This window comes from Crinia signifera, chromosome 11 (assembly GCF_055691185.1).
Source record: "Crinia signifera chromosome 11, ASM5569118v1, whole genome shotgun sequence".
Classification (NCBI taxonomy): domain Eukaryota; kingdom Metazoa; phylum Chordata; class Amphibia; order Anura; family Myobatrachidae; genus Crinia; species Crinia signifera.
Window position 1 is genome coordinate 40,057,883 of NC_139227.1, and position 21,640 is coordinate 40,079,522.

Genomic DNA, 21,640 nt, shown 5'->3' on the forward strand with positions numbered 1-21,640 from the left:
ATGAAAAGAGATTAATGCTGGACTAAAGTGATGCACGCTGCTGGTATATAAGATCTACTGTAAATGGTGGCCATCTAATATACTCCAAAATAGGCCATATCAATAATAACTTGTATACAACAGCGTCCGTCCTGCCTCTAACAAAGATAAGCGCGTACTGCTCAAAGCCTCCTTATGGAACGATGACTTACATGGGAGCGCGACTCTCTGGGCAGCAGGGAGCAGAGCGTCTGTCTATTCCGGTTATGTGCGTCCAGATCTACGAATATGACGGACCAGGAGCAACCCTGCAGACACAACAAGAAACAAGACAATCAATTATCTCTCGCTTGCACAAAACAAAAGCCAATTAGTGAATGCCAATCAACTGGCTGCTCCCGGCCACTGCGTCGGCGTAATCAATAGCGAAGATTCAATTCATTATTTTTTTTTGCTGACAAGATAACAAATTAAACATGTTAATGCGAGTGCGTCTCAGCCGGTGTTAGGAGCAGTCACAACAAGATTATCGGCAGAATCACAGCTGTCCGTCAGAGACGGCATTGGAGGGGGGGGGGGGGGGGTGACGTTCCATCCGGGAGCGGAGAGGAGTTTGCTGTAATGAGTATATTATTTCTATTATAATAAACATTGCAGAACAGATTATGGTGACCCAGACTAATGGTGATTAATACATAGAGGTAAAATAACTAAAATGAGAATACTATTGAAAATGAGATTTTGCCCATAGCAACCAACCCGATTCTACTGTATTTATTTAGCCCCTTCTAAAAGATAATAGATAGAATCTAAAAAGCTGCTATGGGCAACACCCCATCTGCAATAGAACTCTCATATTATAAAATGTACCCCATCAAATCTGATCCTAGATAACATAATATAGTCCATCTATGCTAACTCGAACTCAGTGGCATGTGTCTACACGGACCTCAAAAGGTTGATATGGGGAAAAAAACGACCCAAGAAAAAGGCGGACACAGAAATGATTCACAAATGAAAAGTTTGTCATGTGTTTTTCATGTTTTTGGTGCCTTCGAACACATGAACCCCCAATTAGTGTACCGTGTACCCTCACATGGCGCCATTTGCTTGCAACGCTTCAGGCCAAAACCAGCATTGACCATTTAAATATGGCACCATTTGTGAACTAATCACAGCCTGCTGACCAGCAGCCAATCACATGCATCTGCAGTGAGCCAATCATGGGCTTGCCATGTCACAGCTCCACATGTGGTATCCGACATCAGATGCCATCAAAGAGAGGCTTCAGTTTAGCGATCATTTCTGAGAGCTCTGGCCGCTGCTGAAGATGTGGGAAGACACCAAGCCTGGCTAGCAGTAGAAGAAAAACATGAGGAACTGCTCCAAAAGTACCAGTAGATGACCACCTAGTGTCAGGCATTAAGTTCCTGTGTGCAATCAGGCCAGTGGGGAATGAGAGCCTATGCTACAGATAAGTTACTATGGGCAGGCAATAGCCTGAGCACCTGTTGAGTATCAGATACGTAAGGGAGGCCGCTTCTGTGTGGCATAATGAGTATAAGGGGCACTAGAGTGTGGTAGCGTATAAGGGGCAATACTGTGTGGACATAATAAAAATCTGTACTATTGTATAGCCACACCCCTTTTGCACAAAGGCCCCCACAAAGTTGGTTATGAGGCACAGTACAAGTGGCTATTGCCGCGGATACACATTCATGTGCCTTATTGCTGCAGCGGCAGTTTACAAGGATGTCTGAAGCATGCCAAACATATACATTATATATACACTAATCCCTACACACCTAAAGCCGTGATCCCAGCATCTGCCATTGAGCAATCTAAATACATGCAGCATTTTTATCCCACATCTGCCACTAAGGAGCTTGCCCTGGGAGGTATTTTATGGTAGATCCTGTGTAAGTCTTGGCTCGGGCCTGGGGATCACACACAAAGGGATGTATAAGACAGAAGCGCCACTAATCACCGGGGATATTGGGCTTAAAGGATTGTGCCTGCAGTAGGCAGAGGTACAAACACAAAGTGCCAGGAACTGAGCAGACAAGGGCACGCGGCGGGAACCTTTATCTCGTATTATATATATATATATATATATATATATATATATATATATATATATATACATACATACACCATATATACTCGAGTATAAGCCTACTTTTTCAGAACAGTTTTTATGCTGAAAAATCCCCCCTCGGCTTATACTCGAGTGAGGATCCCACTTGAGTCAATACGTTTTCCCAGTTTTTTGTTGTAAAATTAGGTGCCTCGGCTTATATTCGGGTCGACTTATACTCGAGTATATACGGTATTCCACTGTCATTTTATCCTGGAATATTTATTGTTATTTATATAGTGCGTGCATATACCGGCAGCAATTTACAGATCTTATGCAGTCGTTCACTTCTGACCCTGCGCAAGTGGAGCTTACAATCCATTATTCCATACTGCAGGGCTGGCCATACTGGTGCTCGAGATCTACCAACAGTCCACGTTTTCCAGATCACCCAGCTTGAACACAGGTGCAGTTATTACTAACTGTCACATTCCACAATTCCAAGGTGGCCTGGAAAAAGGGGATTTTTGTAAGAACTTACCGTTCAAACCCCTTTCTCTGAGTCCAGTCCGGTGACACAGCTCCACGATGGGATGTAGTAGGGTCCGCCAGGAGCCAGGCAACTATGCTTCAATTCTTTGGGAGCAGGCTCCTCCCTCTGCATCCCATAATGTTTCAGTTCAACTTCAAGAGCACACTAGGATACATAACTCACAACAATGCCTGAACACTTTATATGTAACATAACAGAACCATAACATGACAACACATGAACGATACACTTAACTGAGCGTAAGGGAGGGATCGCTGTGTCACCGGACTGGACTCAGATAAAGGGGTTAGAACGGTAAGTTCTTACAAAAATCCCCTTTTCTCTTTCGTCCAGTCCGGTGACACAGCTGCACGATGGGACGTTCACGAGCCGGTCCTTTGGTAGGGTACGCTTAGACCAACAGTTCTCATCACTGCCCGTCCGAATCAAGCATCGTCCGACGCAAACTCATGAAATCTGTAAAATTTGGTAAAGGTGTGAACAGAGGACCAGGTGGCAGCCCTACACAACTGCTCCGCCGTAGCCCCATGGCGCACCGCCCAGGAGGAAGCAACCGACCTGGTGGTATGTGCATTTATCCGAGACGGAACCGGTCTACCTGCTTTACAGTAGGCAAAAGCAATAGTAGATCTCAACCAGCGAGCGATGGTCTAAGAAGCAGGCAACCCAACCTTATGCACATCATATAGCACCAAGAGTAAATCCAATTTTCGAATGTCCTTTACCCTCTCCATTTAGATTCACAAGGCGCGAACTACATCCAATTTCTTCAGTCTGTCCCTATTTTTAACCCCTTCTAGGGGAGAAAACACTGGAAGTACAATGTATTGGTTTAAATGAAAAGATGACACTACCTTAGGTAGGAATTTTGGCACTGTTCGCAGCACAGCCCTGTCATCATGAAAAATCAAAACCGGTGACTTGCAAGGCAAGGCACCTAACTCAGACACTCCTCTGGCTGAGGCAATTGCCAACAAAAAAGTGAGCTTCCACGTCACATACTTTAGCTCCGCAGATCTTAGCGTCTCAAAAGGAGGATTCTGTAACATGGACAAGACCAAAGATAAATCCCAAGGCGCCACCGGCTGCCTATAAGGTGGTTTAAGTCTAGTAACCCCTTGTAAAAAGGTTTGAACTTCAGGTAACAAAGTTACTCTCTTTTGAAAGAATATAGATAAGGCCGAAAGTTGCACTTTTAAGGATTGCAGACTAAGGGGGGTATTCAATGTTAGGCGTGCTCCCGCAGCCATCTCCCAACGGGGGAGATGGCTGCGGGGCCCTATTCAATGCTGTCTTCCCCGACAGCATTGAACAGGGGTTTTGCGCAGAACGAGCCCGACAGCACAAGCTGTCGGGCTCGTTCTGCCAAGAAAAGCCGGAAATAGGCAAGCTCCTGGCCGGAGCTCGTCTATTTTCGTCATCAACTCGCGGCCATGCCCCCTTCTCGCCGCTCGGGACATTGAATCCCGACTGCCGAGCTCCAGGCGAGCAAAATAAGAATGGGACAGGGGCACGGCTGTCTAGCTTGCTCGACAGCCGTTCCCCTGACATTGAATACCCCCCTTAGTCCTGATGAAAACCCATCCTGCAAGAAATTTAAAAGCCTTGATAATTTGAATCTGGTTGTGTGAAGCTTCTGTTGCTCACACCATCTAATGTATATCTTCCAGACCCGATGGTAATTAGCCGCAGACACCGGCTTACGGGCCCTCAGCATGGTCTGGATAACCTCATCAGAAAACTCCTTTTTCTTCAATAAGGAGGTTTCAAAAGCCACGCCGTCAAATTGAGACGACCTGGGTCCTTGTGAAGAAACGGCCCTTGGCCTAACAGGTCCTGCCGATGAGGAAGCCTCATTACATCGACAACCTCAGTACATCGGAGTACCATGACCTCCTGGGCCAGTCTGGTGCAATTAGAATTGCCCGTACTCCCTAATTCTTTATTTTCTTCAACACCCTCGGCAACATGGGAAATGGAGGGAATATGTACACCATCTGAAAATCCCACGGGACTGTCATGGCGTCTACTGCCCATGCTGCAGGATCCCTCCCACGCGAGCAGAACCTCTGTACCTGGCGGTTCTTTCTCGTCGCCATTAGGTCTATGTCTGGCAGACCCCATCGAATCACAATCTCCTGAAAAACCTCTTGATGGAGAGTCCATTCTCCTTCCAGAAGTGACTCCCTGCTGAGGAAGTCTGCTTCCACATTCCTGATTCCCGGAATAAAAATCGCCGACAATGCTGGAACGTTTGTCTCTGCCCAACTGAAGATTTTGGAAACTTCCGCCATCGCCTTCTTGCTGCGTGTCCCGCCTTGATGGTTCAAATAAGCCACTGTGGTAGCATTGTCCGATTGTATCTTCAGCGGGGAATTCCTCAGAAAATCCTCCGCCTGAATTAATGCATTCAAAACTGCCCGAAGCTCCAGAATGTTTATTGGCAGTTTGGATTCTTCCTTTGACCAAAGACCCTGAAGCCTCAGGTGAAGGACTACCGCCCCCCAGCCCCTCAAACTGGCATCGGTCGTTATGACCAGCCAATCTCAGGGCCTGAGAGATTTCCCCAGCTGCAAATTTTCCACATCCGTCCACCATAGGAGGGACTCCGTGGACTCCAGTGACAGGGATAAAACTTCCTGTTTCATCGTCTTGGCATTTCCGGACCAACAGGACAGGATGTTCCATTGGAAACTCCTCGAATGGAATCTGGCGAACTGGAGAGTTTCGAAGGTTGCCACCATCTTTCCTAGCAACCTTACTCCTTGCCACACTGATGGAGCCGGTGCTTGTAGGATCTCTAACACCATTTGCCGAATCTCCATAGCCTTGGATTCTGGGAGAAAAACCCTGTGAAGGTGTGTGTCTATGATCACCCCCAAAAACTTCAAAGTTTGCGTTGGTGTCAAATGGGACTTGGGCAAATTCAAGATCCAGCCCTGACTTTTCAAAAACTGTGTTGCCACCTCCAGGTGAACCTGTAACATCTCTGCGGATTCTGCTTTGAAAAGCAGATCGTCCAGGTAAGGGATAATAATTATCTGCAGTCTGAGAGCTGCAGCCATGGTGGACATCACTTTGGTGAACACTCTCGGAGCCGTGGCAAGACCAAACGGGAGTGCTTGGAACTGCCAATGTCTTCCCCCGATTGCAAACCGGAGTAACGACTGGAAATCTTTGTGGATCGGGACATGGAGATAAGCATCCTGAATGTCCACTGATGCCAAGAACTCCCCTGGCTCTATGCTCAACAGCACCGACCTCAAGTGATCCACCCAAAGATGAACATTCAAAGATTTTAAATTTAGAATGGGCCTGAATGACCCGTCTAGTTTGGGAACTAAGCAAAGTATCGAATAAAAACCTTTTCTTCTCTCCTCTCGAGGAACCGGTATAACTACCCCCTTCTTCTCCAGAGACAAGGCAGCTCCCAGAAGAGAAGATCTGAGAGACGCGGTCCTTGGTAAAGGAGTGGGAAGAAATCTGTGAGGGGGAGGACCCATGAGATTTATCTGATATCCTTCTGAAACAATGGAAAATACCCACGGATCTTCTGTGGCTACCTTCCAACTGTCCTAAAATTGCAGGAGGCGACCCCCTACTCTGATCCCAGAACAGGGAGCGCCCGCCCTGTCATGCAGAGGGCTTGTCTTCCCCTTTGGCTGCATGCTTCTTTGTAAAGGCGCCAAACTTTGACTTGGTCGCTCTACCTCTGCCGGCTTGGAATCTTCCACGCCCTGTCTGACCTCTGCCAGCCGCTCCCCCTCGAAAAGGAAGGACGGTTTAAAGACTCCGAATTTAGAGCTAGAGGATTTAGAGGTGTTGGGAAGAAAAGTACTCTTACCCCCAGTAGCCTGCTTCATGATCTCATCCAATTCTTACCGAAACAAAAGCTCACCTTTAAACGGAATAGTTTCCAGTGACTTTTTAGATTCACTATCCGCCTCCCAGGCCTTTAACCAGAGAGCTCTCCTGGCAGTAACAGAAGTGACGGATACTTTGGACGCCATTTTGGCACCCTCCTCGCTAGCTTCACATATATATTCCGCAGCACACCTCAACTTTTCTGCCAGAGAAAAAGCTTCCGCATCATGTTGGAGATGACTACTTAAACTCTCTGCCCACTTGATCATGGCTTTTGCCACCCAGGCCGAAGCAATAGTGGGACGCATAGTGAAGCCAACACCTTCAAAGACTGCCTTCAGACAGCCTTCAACTTTTTTATCAACCTGATCTTTAAAGGCCGCGCCACCCTGCACTGGCAGCGCTGTGGCCTTGGATAATCTGGCCACAGAAGAATCCACCAGAGGAACTTTCTCCCATACCTTAACATGATCCTCAGGCATGGGGTGCATGTTTGCATATTTTTTAGACATTAACAGTCTCTTTTCTGGAGACTTGCCAGCCTCCCCTAATAAAGTAACCATGCCTTTATCCGAGGGAAAGGACACTGGATCCTTACGACTCCTCTTAAACCCACACTGCGCAGCAGCCTTTTCCTCAGCAGGCAAATCCAGAGCCTGCTTTACAGCCAAAATCAAATCCTCAATACCAGAAGCTGAAGAATCTGTTTCCTCTCCCTGTGACCAACACAAATCATCCTCATCTACTCCACCATCATCTGTGTCAGTAGTCAATGGGGGTGCCATGGAAGACCCTTGTCTAAACATGACATCATCTGATACCTTGGTAAATTTCTCCAAAAGAGAAGACAACTTATGCACACCCTGTGCAGTGTCCTGCATAGCCTGTAGCAACATAGGGTCTCCCTGTGCAGGGGTAAGAGATCCCTGAGATGAGGGAATAGGTCCCGGAGATTCCACCAAAGATCCCTTTTGCCTATTTAAAGCCTCTGTTAAAGCCTTAACAGACCGTCCCAAAGCCACAGCCCACGCTGGCTCAGCTCCTTCAGGACTCTGGGTCCGTGACCCACAGGGCACAGCTTCACAGGAAGGGCACAATTCCCCCTGGTCCAACTGTTTACATGATAAATTTACATTACATCTCTAGCAATGGTAAAACATCTCAATCGCTCCCTCCCCAGCAACAGAACTGCACTCGTCAGCCATGTTAATATCAGAATAAAACACTGCTAAACGTTCAGGGTAATGCACAAGTGTACTTATCTGTGTGTTCTGTTGCCAGCGATCAGCGGGGGAAGCGCTTGTCAGGAGAGACTTCTGAGCAGGATCTCTGTCTTTCAGCTCCGCAGCAAGCACAGAAATGGCGCCAGTGAATCATGGAAGATACCCAGTCTCCCTTCCAGTTAGGGTAGCTGGCGTCTTTTGGCGCCAAACCTCTCTCACAGGCGCTCCCAACTGTGTCTCTCCCCTCCAGTAATTCCCCCTCTAGGGACCACTTGGAGTTGCCCAGAAACGCTGGGCGTCCTGTAAGAAACCTCAACTCCCCTGGGGGATTTCAGTTTCCAAACTCTTAAAGATGGCGGCCGCCATCGCTGAGAGACCAGTCCCCAAGATCCCCTTCTAGGCAAGGCGCTGGATGGGGTCCCCCGGAACCCAGGACAAACCTCCGTTTGAGCGGAGGTAATTCCTCCGTGAATGCTCTCCTCTGCACACAGAACACCGACAGGACGCGCTTCTGTCAGTGTTCTGCTGCGCTCTCAGCGTGTAATGACTTCAGCCAGAAGTCACACGCTGGCAAAACCTGCTACTAAGTCTAATGTTAAAAAAAACAATAAAAACCTAGTCTATCTAATAAAAATCCAAAGAAAAAAGTGTGGCTGCAACGCAGCCACTCAGCATTGCACCCACTCCTGTGGGCACCTAAAACGAAACTGAAGCATTATGGGATGCAGAGGGAGGAGCCTGCTCCCAAAGAATTGAAGCATAGGTGCCTGGCTCCTGGCGGACCCTACTACATCCCATCGTGGAGCTGTGTCACCGGACTGGACGAAAGAGAAACATGGACTGTTGGTAGAACTCGAGGACCGGTTTGGCCATCCCTGGCCTACCACATGTACACACACACACTTTTTTGTTTTCATTTAAAGCCAATAAACCTAACTGTATGCTTTTGTATTGTGGAAGGAGACTGCAGTACCTGAAGGAAGCCAACGCAAGAACATACAAACTCCACACATATAGGGTGGGCAAGCTAACTATTATGCCATTTAGTTACCCTGCATCACTGTTAACGATGCATGCTACCACGGGTCACCCCCTATGCCATCTGTACATGTAGCTAAATCCTGACTATATAGTCAACCTGTGACCACTGCACAATACTGTATAAGGGGTATGCACTGACTATATCGTCATATAGTTCCGGGTAAAATCGCTGACGATCACATCATTTGCGGTGTGGTCTAATGTGTATCCAGCTTTATACTGTGCAGTTTGGTGCAATGAGGTCCTTATTCCGTGTGTACCATCACAGTCAGACAGCTGCATCTCCTAGTTATATATTAGATAGGATTCAGGTGGCTGTACAGCTAGGAGGCGCCTCTCCGGCTACTGCGGCAACAATGACAAAATGCTCATGCAAAGTACTGAGCAATCTGCATTATTCAGCAGCCGGTGGCAGGTATCACTGCTGTCAGTCAGGACGGCACAGGCAAAGGACACACTGCGCTCACTAAACAGCACAGTCCATTAAAGCTGGAAGATAAAAGGAGGACCCACAAAGCCACTTTTGTCTGGAGCCGCGCTGGGTGGCAACAACAAACAGTTTTTTTCTTTTTGGCTTCTAACGCCATAATAATAATAATAATATTTTCCACCGAGCCGCTCCCTATGAGAACGCAGGATATTTAACTAATGCACAGGGCCGGATCAAAGCTGGACAATCTCAATTCCTGAGCTGTAGGAAAGAGCCCCTGGCCCCCCGACACCAGCACAGGACTTCAAAGAGCTGCACGCGGCTTTCAAAGCAACTGGTAGATGAATGCGATTCCTGTAGCAGATGGGACTTACTAATGTTCTATAAGCTCATGAATACACCCAAACTGCGCATCACGGGTACAGAGATTCACTGCATCGGTTAGGAAATAATACAGAGACACGCCTCGTCTGCTCCCTAAACACCGCACGGAACACGTATTCACCCACAGGACCGGCCTGAGAAAATTAACCCTGTGAGTGCCAACATATCTGTGAGAGATGCGCAACATATCTGCAAAAAATTCCAGCGTTGCTCACATTTGTTATATAAATAAAAAAATAAATAATAAAAAAAAAAGATGACATATTCCTATATACAGATGGGGCAGGTCCCATCCTTGCTGGCGGGTCGCCAGAACGTATGCGCTGGCGACCCGCCAGCAGCCTCGCCAGCGAGGAGACTGAGACGCGCGTGCGACGCGCGTGCGTCTCACGCGCACGCGCGTCTCAGTCTCCGTCGCTAGCGTGGCGGAAACCCTGTCCGTCTCCGCCTCAGGGAGACGGACGGGGTTAGGGGGGGGTTAGGGGGGATGCGGGCAGGCAGGGGGGACCCCGGGTTACCGCCGGCAAGCCGGCGGGGACCCGGGGAAACGTTTGGAAGCGCCGTCGGAAGGGGGCGCGCGCGCCTCTCGTGCGCGCGCGTCCCCTTCTCACGATCGCCATGGCGCTGGCGGGGGATGGCGGCTGGCGACGCCAGCGCCATCCCCTGCAAGGATGGGAACAGACCCATCTGTAAGGTAAACATTACAGGTCATTATGATGAAATGATCGCTTGGCAATTTTCACACATATTTTGAAAACTTCACTTGGCATTCAAAGGGTTAAAAAACTCGGAGGTACGAAAATTACACGGACTGGTTTTCGACACTTTCCCCAATAACCATCCTGGCCTAATCCAACCAAGGGCTCTGGGGTGTATTTACTAAGATGGAAGTTCTATTTCACATGGGATGTTGCTAGGAGGCCCTACAGATGCTTGGAAACTCACAGTAATAGAATTACAGACGCGGAACACTTGAGAGGAAATGTTTAACCATCTGCGGGTGAAATATTGAATGCACATAATGTATTCTTGCTGCTCATCGTCACAGCAAAGAACAAAACTGTAAGGCACAAATCATTTATAAACATGAATGTGTGCAGTTTACAGCAGAAGACCCCCCCCCCCCCCACCACCCATCAAATCAGGTTACCCACCACTCACTTAGTAGACAGCACAGGGATTCACGTTACACAACTGCATTTTGATGAAAGAAGATTGCAGTCTCGTGAACATCTGTTGGTGAATTATACGAGAAGGACCCACAATCATGTCTCATAAAACATTAATCACCAAACCATTACACTATGTGTGCTCTGAGCAGCCTACTAAAGCCAGCCACAGAGCGGGCATTACATTTTACACACCCTCAAGGAGGCTATGAAAAAAATAATGGGAAAAATAAGGCGGAAACGTGGGCATTAATTGTTACTATCATATTGCATAGAACATAATAATAAATCTCGGCAATTTCCCTTTGTCCTGAAATAATAATAATAATAAATTGGTTCCGTAAATATTTTCATGATATAAACAGGACTGTCAGGGGTTGACTGGACCGGGGACATTATATCAAAACCAGATGAACATTTACTTTTTATCTCCCTGTCACCTATAGCATGTTGCTGCTCATCCTCAAACAATTTGAAGCAGCCTTGAAGTATAACGCCTGGTGAAGTGATAAAGTGGAAGGTGATAATGCTGCAGCCAATAAGCTCCTGTAATTTTTCAAACCCAGCCTGTAATCTAACAGTTAGAATCTGTTGGGCTGCAGCAATATCACCTTCCACTTTATGACTTCATCAGGCTTAAAACATCTACCCTATACGGTTGATTTTTGGGGTAGTCCCTGCACCTGCAAAAAAGTAGGCACCTCTCTTGCATTCTGCCCACTTCCTCTTGAAGTGGGCAGAACTGGGAGCCAACCTGCAGTCCAACGGAGCCGATGGCAATATTCTGTACCAATCGCTTCATTTTAGCCCTGCATCTATGCAAATTTGCCCTAATTTCCTTAAATGCAGTTAAGAAACAAATAATTAATATTCATTATGAAATGAAATAGGAGAGGAGTGCGCATAGCTGTACAGCTTGGTGCCACACGTGATGTTACTAAACTCTTTAGTATAGGTAGTCGGACAGGTGACCAGGCCCAGGGGGGTCCGAGTAAGTTCCCTTCAAGGAATCCAGGCGGACGGCTTCCCAACGTCTTTCGAAACCAATGCTAGGCACTGCATTGCTGCGGCACAGCCCTTGGGCCCCTTACAGGTTTGGGAACCGGTATGGGTGTCCCCTATTGCCTGCCCTGGAAATGGTCGACACACAAACTGCTGACATGTTTTGGGGAGTTTTCAAGTTTTTTCAAAAAGGTGCTCAAATTTTCTATCCATGTGGCCGTCTATCAGGAATACTAAACTGCCTGAAGCAAGCTGGGGAGGGTATTTGATTTAAACAATGGTGGTCATGCAACATGAAATAAACAAGATATGGCCTCCCAAAAATTGTGTCGACCATTGGTGGCCTCAGAAGGAGAGGCTGCAGCACAGTTTACAAATTCAAATAGGGGAGCCCCACCCACTGCCACCCCAAACTGACTCACTGGCAGTTGGAAGCTCCACTTTTTGAAGTTTGAAGTGTGCTGCAGCCCAACCCCTGGAGCCGACACTAGTGTCGGCCATTGTCAAGTCAAACTTCTTGACCCCGTCGCCCTATGTTGTCAACCGATTGATTGTCGATCTATTATTCCACACTGTTCGGAAGGGGAGATGGCCTTTAACTATAAACTCTCAAAACATACTTGTCCCATGCAGGCTGAAATGTCCAGCTCTTAAGTAGATCGGTTATATTTGGTTACCTGGTTTCCAAAAAGGTTGAATCCGTCGACAGCTTCAAGAGCGGCTTTGGCCAACCCAACAGAACTGCAAGAGAAGAGTGAAAACACGGGTGTTATACAGTAGATGTATGTGCCGACGGGAACTGTCAGTAACCAGCCGGCTGGTGAATGTATAATTCTATCGCTTACACGCTGGATAATAAATCTGACTCTCATTACACACAGATAGAAAATTGAATTCTAGTGGTCAATAGAGATGGTTTACACTGCGGTAACGGCTGAATCCGAACATGAATAAATGATGGCAATGTACTAGGAGAAAATAATTGAGAGGCAATATGTGGCTACAGGCACGCACTAAGGGAAACAGACGCTATATACAAGATCTATAGCTTAGTGACACCCGGCGTGTGCCATTACACTGTAGGCAATTGCTGTACAATGGATAGGAGACATGTACCTGTGATTTCTACAAGGCTGGCGACGGCTGGTAAAGCGTCATCTTCAGACTAAGGGACTAATTTTGGTTGACTCGCTAAGCAGCATAACATTTGCTGCTTAGCGAGCCATCTAACACCGTCCGCCGGGCAAGCGAATGCCCACCCCCAGCCCCCGTGGGAACATGGATGTAGGTTTAGCATACACATAAATTTGCAGAGAGTTGCTGACCATCGAATGATTTTTCCCCTGTTCGCAAACATAAGTCAGTCTTCATTGACCTATATTTGCAGCGGCCAGTCCGAGAACAGGGGGCAGCTGACATCAGCCGCCTGCCCCTGGCAGACAGCTGCCCGTCTGCGTTCGCATGGGGATGACCACCATTTTTGTGGGCACGACGAGGAAATGCTGGGAGTCCCCATGCGACAGCTCGCTGCCCACCTCCATCCCATCCCCCCCCCAGTGAAAACGCCTCGGCGACTGTACAAGTCGCCAAAGGCGTCCGCACAGCGGCCCTGCACATGCAGAGCCAAAACATTGGTCCCCGGTGCGTATAAAACTGGATTCAGGCCGTAAGTTACGTATTTTGACCTCTAGTTCCCCTCTGGGATTTCCAGCCCGGTCTTTAGAGCGACAGGTTGAGCTTTTAGTTGCTCAGAGATTTAGCTTATATTAGTGCTAGGTTGCTGTGGTTTCCCATGATGACATCACAGCTTTGTTGTATCCTGTGAGATCAGCTATGCCTGATGATATAACAACAGCCCAGAAGTATTAGAACAATGTATCTGGGAAGAGTTGCAGTAATGCATGCACAAAACCATGTTGTCATCTGAAGGTGCAAACCCCGTGGTGTGGGTTACCTGGATGATACTTCAACAGTTTGACATGACAATCGTTGAAAAGGTTGACATGGGTTTTTTCCCTTTTTTGTACTTTTTCTAGGTACAATCCACTGAGGTGAGCGCAGCTGTAGCAGAGTACTAGTATGCTGTGCACTAATTGGGGTTTGACAAGCTCAGCTGTTGACATTCAACACCAAAAAAACCTCACGTCGACTTTTTCAAGTGTTGATCTGTTCCACATCGGCCACTTAATCCATAACCGTGGTGTACAAACCCATTACCAGCTTGGTTAAGTAGCTAATCTTACAGGCGTGACGTTATCACTTTGCCAGATGCGAAAACCCGAATGCTTCGGTTCTTTAAAAAAAACATTAAAACAAGTATCTTTGGGACGGTGCAAAACAGGAAACATTTATGGAAGACAAGACAACAAAAAATGATTGAAGAGCGCGTGAGTTTTCTATGCCCCCAGCGCACACTTGTCAGCGTGCCCCAAAGCTCTGCCATGGCAACCCCTATAAATCACACTTCAAGGGCACCTTCGGATCAGTCCGATTTCCATAGCAGCATTAACCCTTCAATCTTCACGTGCCAATGCGGACAGTGTATAAACGGAATTCTCTCTCAAATATACATAAAAAAGAAAATAAAGTCACCGATGGTTAATCGGCACTGGAACAAATACAAAAGCAGGGTTCAAGCTCAGAACATAGGGCCCCTGGGTTAACGGAAATGTTTCAGATCATCAATAAACTAGTTCTGAACTTGAGCCACAAAGCTGGATAATCTGCTGTGCAGGGTAACCCAGTCCATCAGAATTCAGCTGCTGGACACAGGTATGTAAAAATAAAAAGGCCATTATGTTAGCAAATCACAGGTGCTGGGCATGGAGTAACGGATTTGCCAGATTCCAGGGGATATGGTAATTTACCTGATGTAAAGATCCAAACAAGAGCGCAGTCTGTCACCTGTTCCCCATGCCCCATCCTGTGATTTATACCAAGGAACCTCTACAACCAACTCTGTATCACTTCCGGCCAGGATAGTAAACCTGGGACTTTACAGCTGTTGTGGAACTACAAGACCCAGGCTGCCTAGAATGCTACATGTTGCCTACCTCAGTTCTAGATGCAAAAGGAAACATGCACTAGACTTTCAAGTATTGTTATGCTGCACACCCACAGCTGTGACAGGACTGCAGGTAAGGCAGCGATAGGGATGTGTAGCCATAATTTACAGCTGGAATAGGGAGTGCTGCACTGTGCCCTCCTGCGCCTGCATGTTGGTTAGGTCCATATTTACAGTACAGCTGCACAAAAAACATAAGAACTCTAAATGCAGAAATATTGAACTTGCAACTGCCTATATTTGCATGGAAGCAAACATACATGCAACTCTAAACCACCACGTGTGGCAGGGGTGACATCATACTTCCAAATAAAGGTAATGTGGAGGATCCAGTCCAGGTTTTAGAGCAACAGCAGGAAAGCTGATGTGATCATGGTTGGGCTGATTAGCAGCACCTGTGCTCTCCTGATGTGTTTCTGGGGCAGAAGGTCAGGGCTTTTGATGGTGGAATAGCTACCAAGCTGATAGGTATGGAATGTGGGCTACAGTAGGGAACATTGGGCCTTATTCTGGTTCACTCCTTCTGGCAAATTTCTTCTTAGATGGACCAAACCATGTGCACTGCAGGTGGGGCAGATGTAACTTGTGCAGAGATAGTTAGGTTTGGGTGGGGTTTTACTTCAAAGTGAGATCTATATTGCAGTGTAGAAATAAAGCAGTCAGTATTTACCCTGCACAGAAACAAAATTACTCACCCAAATCTAATTCTCTCTGCACATGTTACATCTGCCCCCCTGCAGTGCACATGGTTTTGAACATCTAAGAAGAAATTTGCCAGAAGGAGTGAACCAGAATACGGCCCATTGTGAGGAGTTTGTACTATGCTGTGACATCTGTATGCTGCAATGCTGTAACCATTCTTGCCTATGCTGTTTACCTGGTTTGCTGTGTACTTGCTACAAATCAAAGACCAAGACTTCATCTTATCCAGTGCATGCGATTCCTTGTCACATATGATAATAAAAAATATCCATTATTTTAATATTAAATCCAGTGCAGTGTTCCTCTGAGCACCCCTGTGATGGTCCACTGTGCACATACACTGTAGATATAGGTATATAGATATATATATAGCCTCCTTTCACATTAAACAGCCCTTCTATGGCACGGCTGAGGTAGTGCAGGGCATCTTTTTTGCAACTTATTTCATTATATAGCCTTGTATTTGCAAAACAAAGTGAATAACGCACACACAGCTTCTGCTGATTAAAATAATGCACGGTAATCACACACACTGGCGAAAGCCACAGTCCATCACTAAATGCCAGCAAATTGAAGCTAGTTAGTGTGACAAAAAAAGTAAACAAAACCTCTGAAGTATAAACCACGCTTATGTATGTGCTCGGACATGCGCTGTGGAGTCGCACCGATGTCTCTGTGCCCACGGATCACTAACATGTTATATGCAGTGGGAATACGGAGAGGAAACTTTGCACATTGGAGATTTTTACTTTAGAGAAGGCGACACGGTGTCAGCACTTCATGTCGCGTTCGGGTTAGAGTGACATTTTATTCACTTGACACATTCTTGCTGAATCTCTGGAGGTGATAATATTTGCAGGATAAAGTGCTCCTGTTAGCAAGTGTGTAATTTGTACATAGCCCATAATGGACCTGTCTGACAGCAGACGGCGCGCTGGGGAACAGATCTTCTTATGCAGCACCAGCAGAGATGGAATTTACATTGTTCTAGGGGAACGGAACCTTTGCTCTGCAGAGCTGCTCAGCAGGATACACTAGACGACAGGTACCTTGCAGCCGCTGGGGACCAGACGTCCAGCCAAATAGCCGGCATATATTCATATTTGTTTTCTGACCCAGAATATGTTAAAATATTACAAAAAACAAATCATGAATCATTGTTAAACAGATGTATTTTTTTGGTTGTGGTACACCAGGTCAACATGTCGAAAAATTGCCATGCAATTTGAGTACCAATGTTGCTGTGAGCCAGGGGCAAACGCAGGATTTTCTGAATGGGGGTTTTCAGTGGGGCGGAGCAAAGCACGGAGATGGACACTTAGGTGACCCAGTATCTGCTGGGTCAGTTAAAGTATTATAGATAGACCAATTGTATATAAATAATAATAAAATATATATATATATACATACACATAGGGCTTGGATCAGTAATTTCCACTAATTACCCCTTTACTGCACAGATGGTGGGAGAAGGGGGCATTGGGATGAATGAAGAGGCCCTGATACATATTTTTCAGGGTGGTAGAGGATGTTTAATATGCAGAGGAGGGGTGTATAGTGGAGTGGGCTTATTATTCATAATTTTCTGGTGGGAAGACAATAGATTTCGTAGATTTTAATGGAATTAAAAACTAGAGAATCCCACCTACCAAATGGTACTGGGGACTAGGGGATGAGAGTTCAGGAGGCAGAGAAATCTGCCAATGAGAATATAAAACTACATACCAGGTGTGTGGAGCTGGAGCAGTAACCAGCTGCTGGAAGGCTGATATCTCTGGTTCTGGGACAGTAGAGACAAGCTTCTAGTGTCTATCAAAGGGGGAGAGTCCCAGATTATGGAATATACCCTCAGAAAAACTAAGTCAGACAGAACCTGAAATATCTGACTTGGAAGAGCAATCAAGAGGTTTGGATGGGGACCACTGCTTTGAAGTCAGATATCTCCGGTATCCAAGGGCCGATTTTTTAAATTCTTGTACCCATGGAAAGAGGAGACCCTCAGCTTTCAGCCTAGTGCCCTTAGACTCCTGGGGGGTTTCTGGGCAGTCAGAAACCCCCCCTGCGTGAGCGATCCTCAAAATATCCCCTGAAAAGGCCAGCATCGCTCACAGCGACTGTTCTTTTTATGGGTGAAATTTTGAACTAAACTTTAATGAATTGACTTATCCGTATTTGTATTTATTTATACTAATAGAACAGTCGCTGTGAGCGATGCTGGCATTTCTAGTGGATATTTTGAGGACCTCTCACAGCAACATTGGCGCTCAAAGGGTTAAGCAAAGTTGTCTCTAGACATATCTATGTATAACGGCTCAGCTAAAATGTGCAAAAGGGCGATGGGGGACTTTGGCACAGTAAGAATGGGCAGCGTTACATGACTGACAGCACATGGTAATGATGGATTTTACGTACCATGGTACAGTAACTCGCCCTGCGCCGGACACAGGCTCCCGGCTGTCTATGGACAAATATGGAGGAAGGAGTAGAGATCTCTTGCCTCTATGATTCCCTTACTGTAGAGACCAATGGTTCCCAAACTAGATCTTCATGATCCCCAACAGATCACCTGGCAGGTGCACAGGTGTACACATTACTCACAGACACATTTTAAAAGATCCACGGGTGGAGCGGATTATTTCACTTGTATAGGGGTATATGTATAAAGCAGTGATAAGGGCGAAATGATAAAGTGCCTGGTACTCATCACCGGCCAATCAGCTCCTGACTGAAGTTACATGCTGGTTTTAAAAAGGGACCATTAGAAGCCGATTGGCCAGTGATAAAGTACCAGGCACTTTATCACTTCTCCTCCCTTATCACTGCTACATACATCTACCCCTCTGTGAGGAAACCTGGATCGGGGGTCATTAAGGACCGAGGGGCAAATTTATTAAACCTGGTGAAGTGATAAAGGGTCTGGTGATAAAGTACTGCCAAGTTAACTGTCTGGGTTTCAAAAATGGCAGTCAGGAGCTGATAGGCTGGTACTTTACCTCCAGACGCTTTATCACCTCACCAGGCTTAATACATCTGCCCCTGAACTTAGGAACAAATGGTAGAGAGCACAGGTTCTCAAAGTCAGTCCTGAGGACCCCACACAGTGTTTTGCAGGTCAAACCTCCCTTGATATTTTGGCCGAATTATGGTCAGAAAATCACATCAGTCCTAGGAAAATCTACGACATAGATAAAACCAAACTTAAACGTAAATCAGATTTTTATCCGATTAAAGCAAAGGGGACCAACGTAGAGTCTTTTTATAAAACTACGTTGGAAGACTTCAAAACACTCTGTCTTTCCAACAAAAGAAAATCCGAAACAAATGTCACAAAAAATAAAAAACAACAAAAAAAGGATAAGAAGAGAGGCAACCTGAATAAGTGGGAGCAGATAGCCTTAAAAAACCTTATTAAGGATGATTCCATTGTGTTCAAAGAAGCAGACAAAGGCGGGGGTCTCGTGATCCAAAACAGGACAGATTACGTAAATGAGGCCACCCGCCAATTGTCTAACGAGAAATTTTACATCAAAATGCAATATAATCCTACTCAGGAATTTGCCTCCGAGCTCAGGTTGCTTCTTGATCAGGCGGTTGTGGATCTTGCCATCACCAAGGAAGAATTCCAATTTTTATTTAACCCTCACCCCACGGTACCCATTTATTATCACTTACCTAAAATTCACAAAAACCTCACTTCCCCACCAGGTCGCCCCATTATTTCAGGTGTTCACTCCCTTACCTCTAACCTATCACAGTTTGTAGATTTTTACTTACAGCCACGTGTTTCCACTTTGATTTCGCACATTAAAGACACCACCCATTTTTTAAATTTATTGCAAAATATTGTTTGGAAAGACACATACTCATTTATTACCCTGGATGTGGAGAGTCTCTATTCGAATATACCACATGATCTGGGCATTCAGTGTATCCAAAAGAGACTCCGAAAAGATGACGATCTCTCAGTGGAAATGCAAAAATTCCTCACTAACTCCATCACTTTTATTTTGAAACACAATTATTTTTTATTTCTGGACACTTTTTATTTACAGGTCATGGGGACGGCCATGGGGACCAGGTTCGCGCCTAGTTATGCAAATCTATACATGGGGGACCTGGAAGAACAACTAATTTGGGGATCTGACTTTGGCGCGAACCTGGTCCTCTATGGCCGTTACATTGATGACCTGTTTATTATTTGGGATGGGGACATTACTTCTATTCACTCTTTTGTCTCTCACCTGAATTCTAACACATTTAATTTATCTTTTACTTTTACCCATCACCCCTCCACTATTGATTTTTTGGATATCACAGTGGAAGTTGTTGATGGCAAGATCCACACCTCCAATTACCAAAAATCGGTTAATACTAATTCTTATTTAAATTATAAAAGTGCCCACCACCCGATGTGGATAAAAAACATCCCGAAGGGGCAAATGCTCCGACTCAGACGGAACTGCTCCCGTCTGGAGACATTTGACACCCAGGCCACAAACCTGATGGATGCATTTCATACGTGTGGATACCCCAGACAATTAGTAGAAGGGGCATATAGATCCACAAGAGGAAGGAATAGACTATCCCTTCTACAAAATAAAACCAAAATACCTAATACAGAAAACAGGGATATTGCCTTTATATCTACATTTAATAACCAATATCAAGACATACAAAAAATCATCCGTAAAAACTATGATATTCTCAAACAGGATAAAATATTAAAAGACATACTGCCTGCAGACCCTTGCTTTATTTTCCGAAAAAACAAATCTTTAAAAAATCTACTTGCTCCAAGTTTCCTTAAGACTAATGCCATAGAAGTGAATACATCAAACCAAAATTCCAGCTGGTTAAAACAACAACATGTAGGATGCTTTAAATGTGGGAAAACCAGATGTATCACCTGCGGGTATATTACCAACAGGTTGATTACTATCCAGCTACCACAAGAATCACTGAATATTAGGGGTTTCATTAATTGTGAGACATCTTATGTCATATATATGTTATCTTGTAGTTGTGACTTGAGATATGTGGGTAGGACCACTAGACCCCTCAAGATTCGGTTCTTGGAACATCGCAGGAACATCTTGAGGGGCTATCAGCTGCACAGTGTCTCCAGACATTTTGGAGAAAGACACAAAAATGACCCCTCCTGCTTGAAACTAACTGGTCTGGAAAACATACCCCCCACTAAACGGGGAGGGGATAGGTACCGTGCCCTCTGTAAACAAGAAATATACTGGACATTTAAAATCGACTGCCTACACCCTAGGGGCCTCAACGAGGCAATGGAGCTAAATATAGTTCTGTAAACCATAAAATATAATTTCTGTCTAGCTCTACCTGCTGTAAAAATTCAATCATGAAGGGATTTTGACTGTGAATTGGATAGTGGGGGGCAGCAACGTGTGTCCCCAGCTAATTCATACATCGATATCTCTCCAAAACTATAACATGAATTTATATTATATACTTATTATACATATTTTTTATTTATAATTAATAATTCTGTATTTACCTACACAGGTACATAATCCAAGATCTTTTTCGTAAATATATTCTCTAATAAACTCTTACTACCTACAACACAAATATATGGACAGATTTGTATTATCTAATCAACTTCTATTATTGTTACTATTTATTATTCTGTATTATTGAATTATTACTAAATTATGATTACTACATTCTGCTGCTATTATATATTTTCATTTCCTTTTACAAAATCATTGTTGCTCTGTATCTATATTATTATCTATCACCTCTGTATCTTCTAAACTGATAATATAACCCTCCCTTATTCCAATTGGGAGATAACACTTTAATTGGCATAATGTAACTAAAACTAGAAAGCCATGTACATATAGTGTTAGTATTGTACTTATACAATAAAGTTGGTTGTACAAAACAAAAACGTCAGGGCATTAGCTGTTTTATGAATGATGAAACCACACCCCGTTGTAGTAAATACACACATCGGGAACTGAATACACACTCCCCGGAAGTGACTTAATATCTAAATGAATGAGTGTAACAGGGACGCGTGTGTGTAGCGTCTCCAAGACAACTGGGACGCATACACACAACGTACCCTGTTCCCTGCGCCGAAGTCACGTGACTGCATCACGTGACAAGCGGCAGAACAT

The 21,640-nt window shown here is 45.4% G+C and overlaps 1 protein-coding gene across 4 annotated transcripts in view; it reads right to left on the minus strand.

The window, feature by feature from the left end:
- Window positions 1-21,640, minus strand: part of LOC146045878 (phosphorylase b kinase regulatory subunit beta-like) — a 210,242-nt gene that overhangs the window by 76,215 nt on the left and 112,387 nt on the right. For all 4 annotated transcript variants that reach the window (XM_083164989.1, XM_083164987.1, XM_083164990.1 and 1 more), the window contains 2 exons: window positions 12,400-12,463; window positions 192-287 (listed from right to left, as the gene is read on the minus strand). In XM_083164989.1, coding sequence (XP_083021115.1) covers window positions 192-287; window positions 12,400-12,463 — 160 coding nt within the window. The remainder of the gene's footprint in view (window positions 1-191; window positions 288-12,399; window positions 12,464-21,640) is intronic.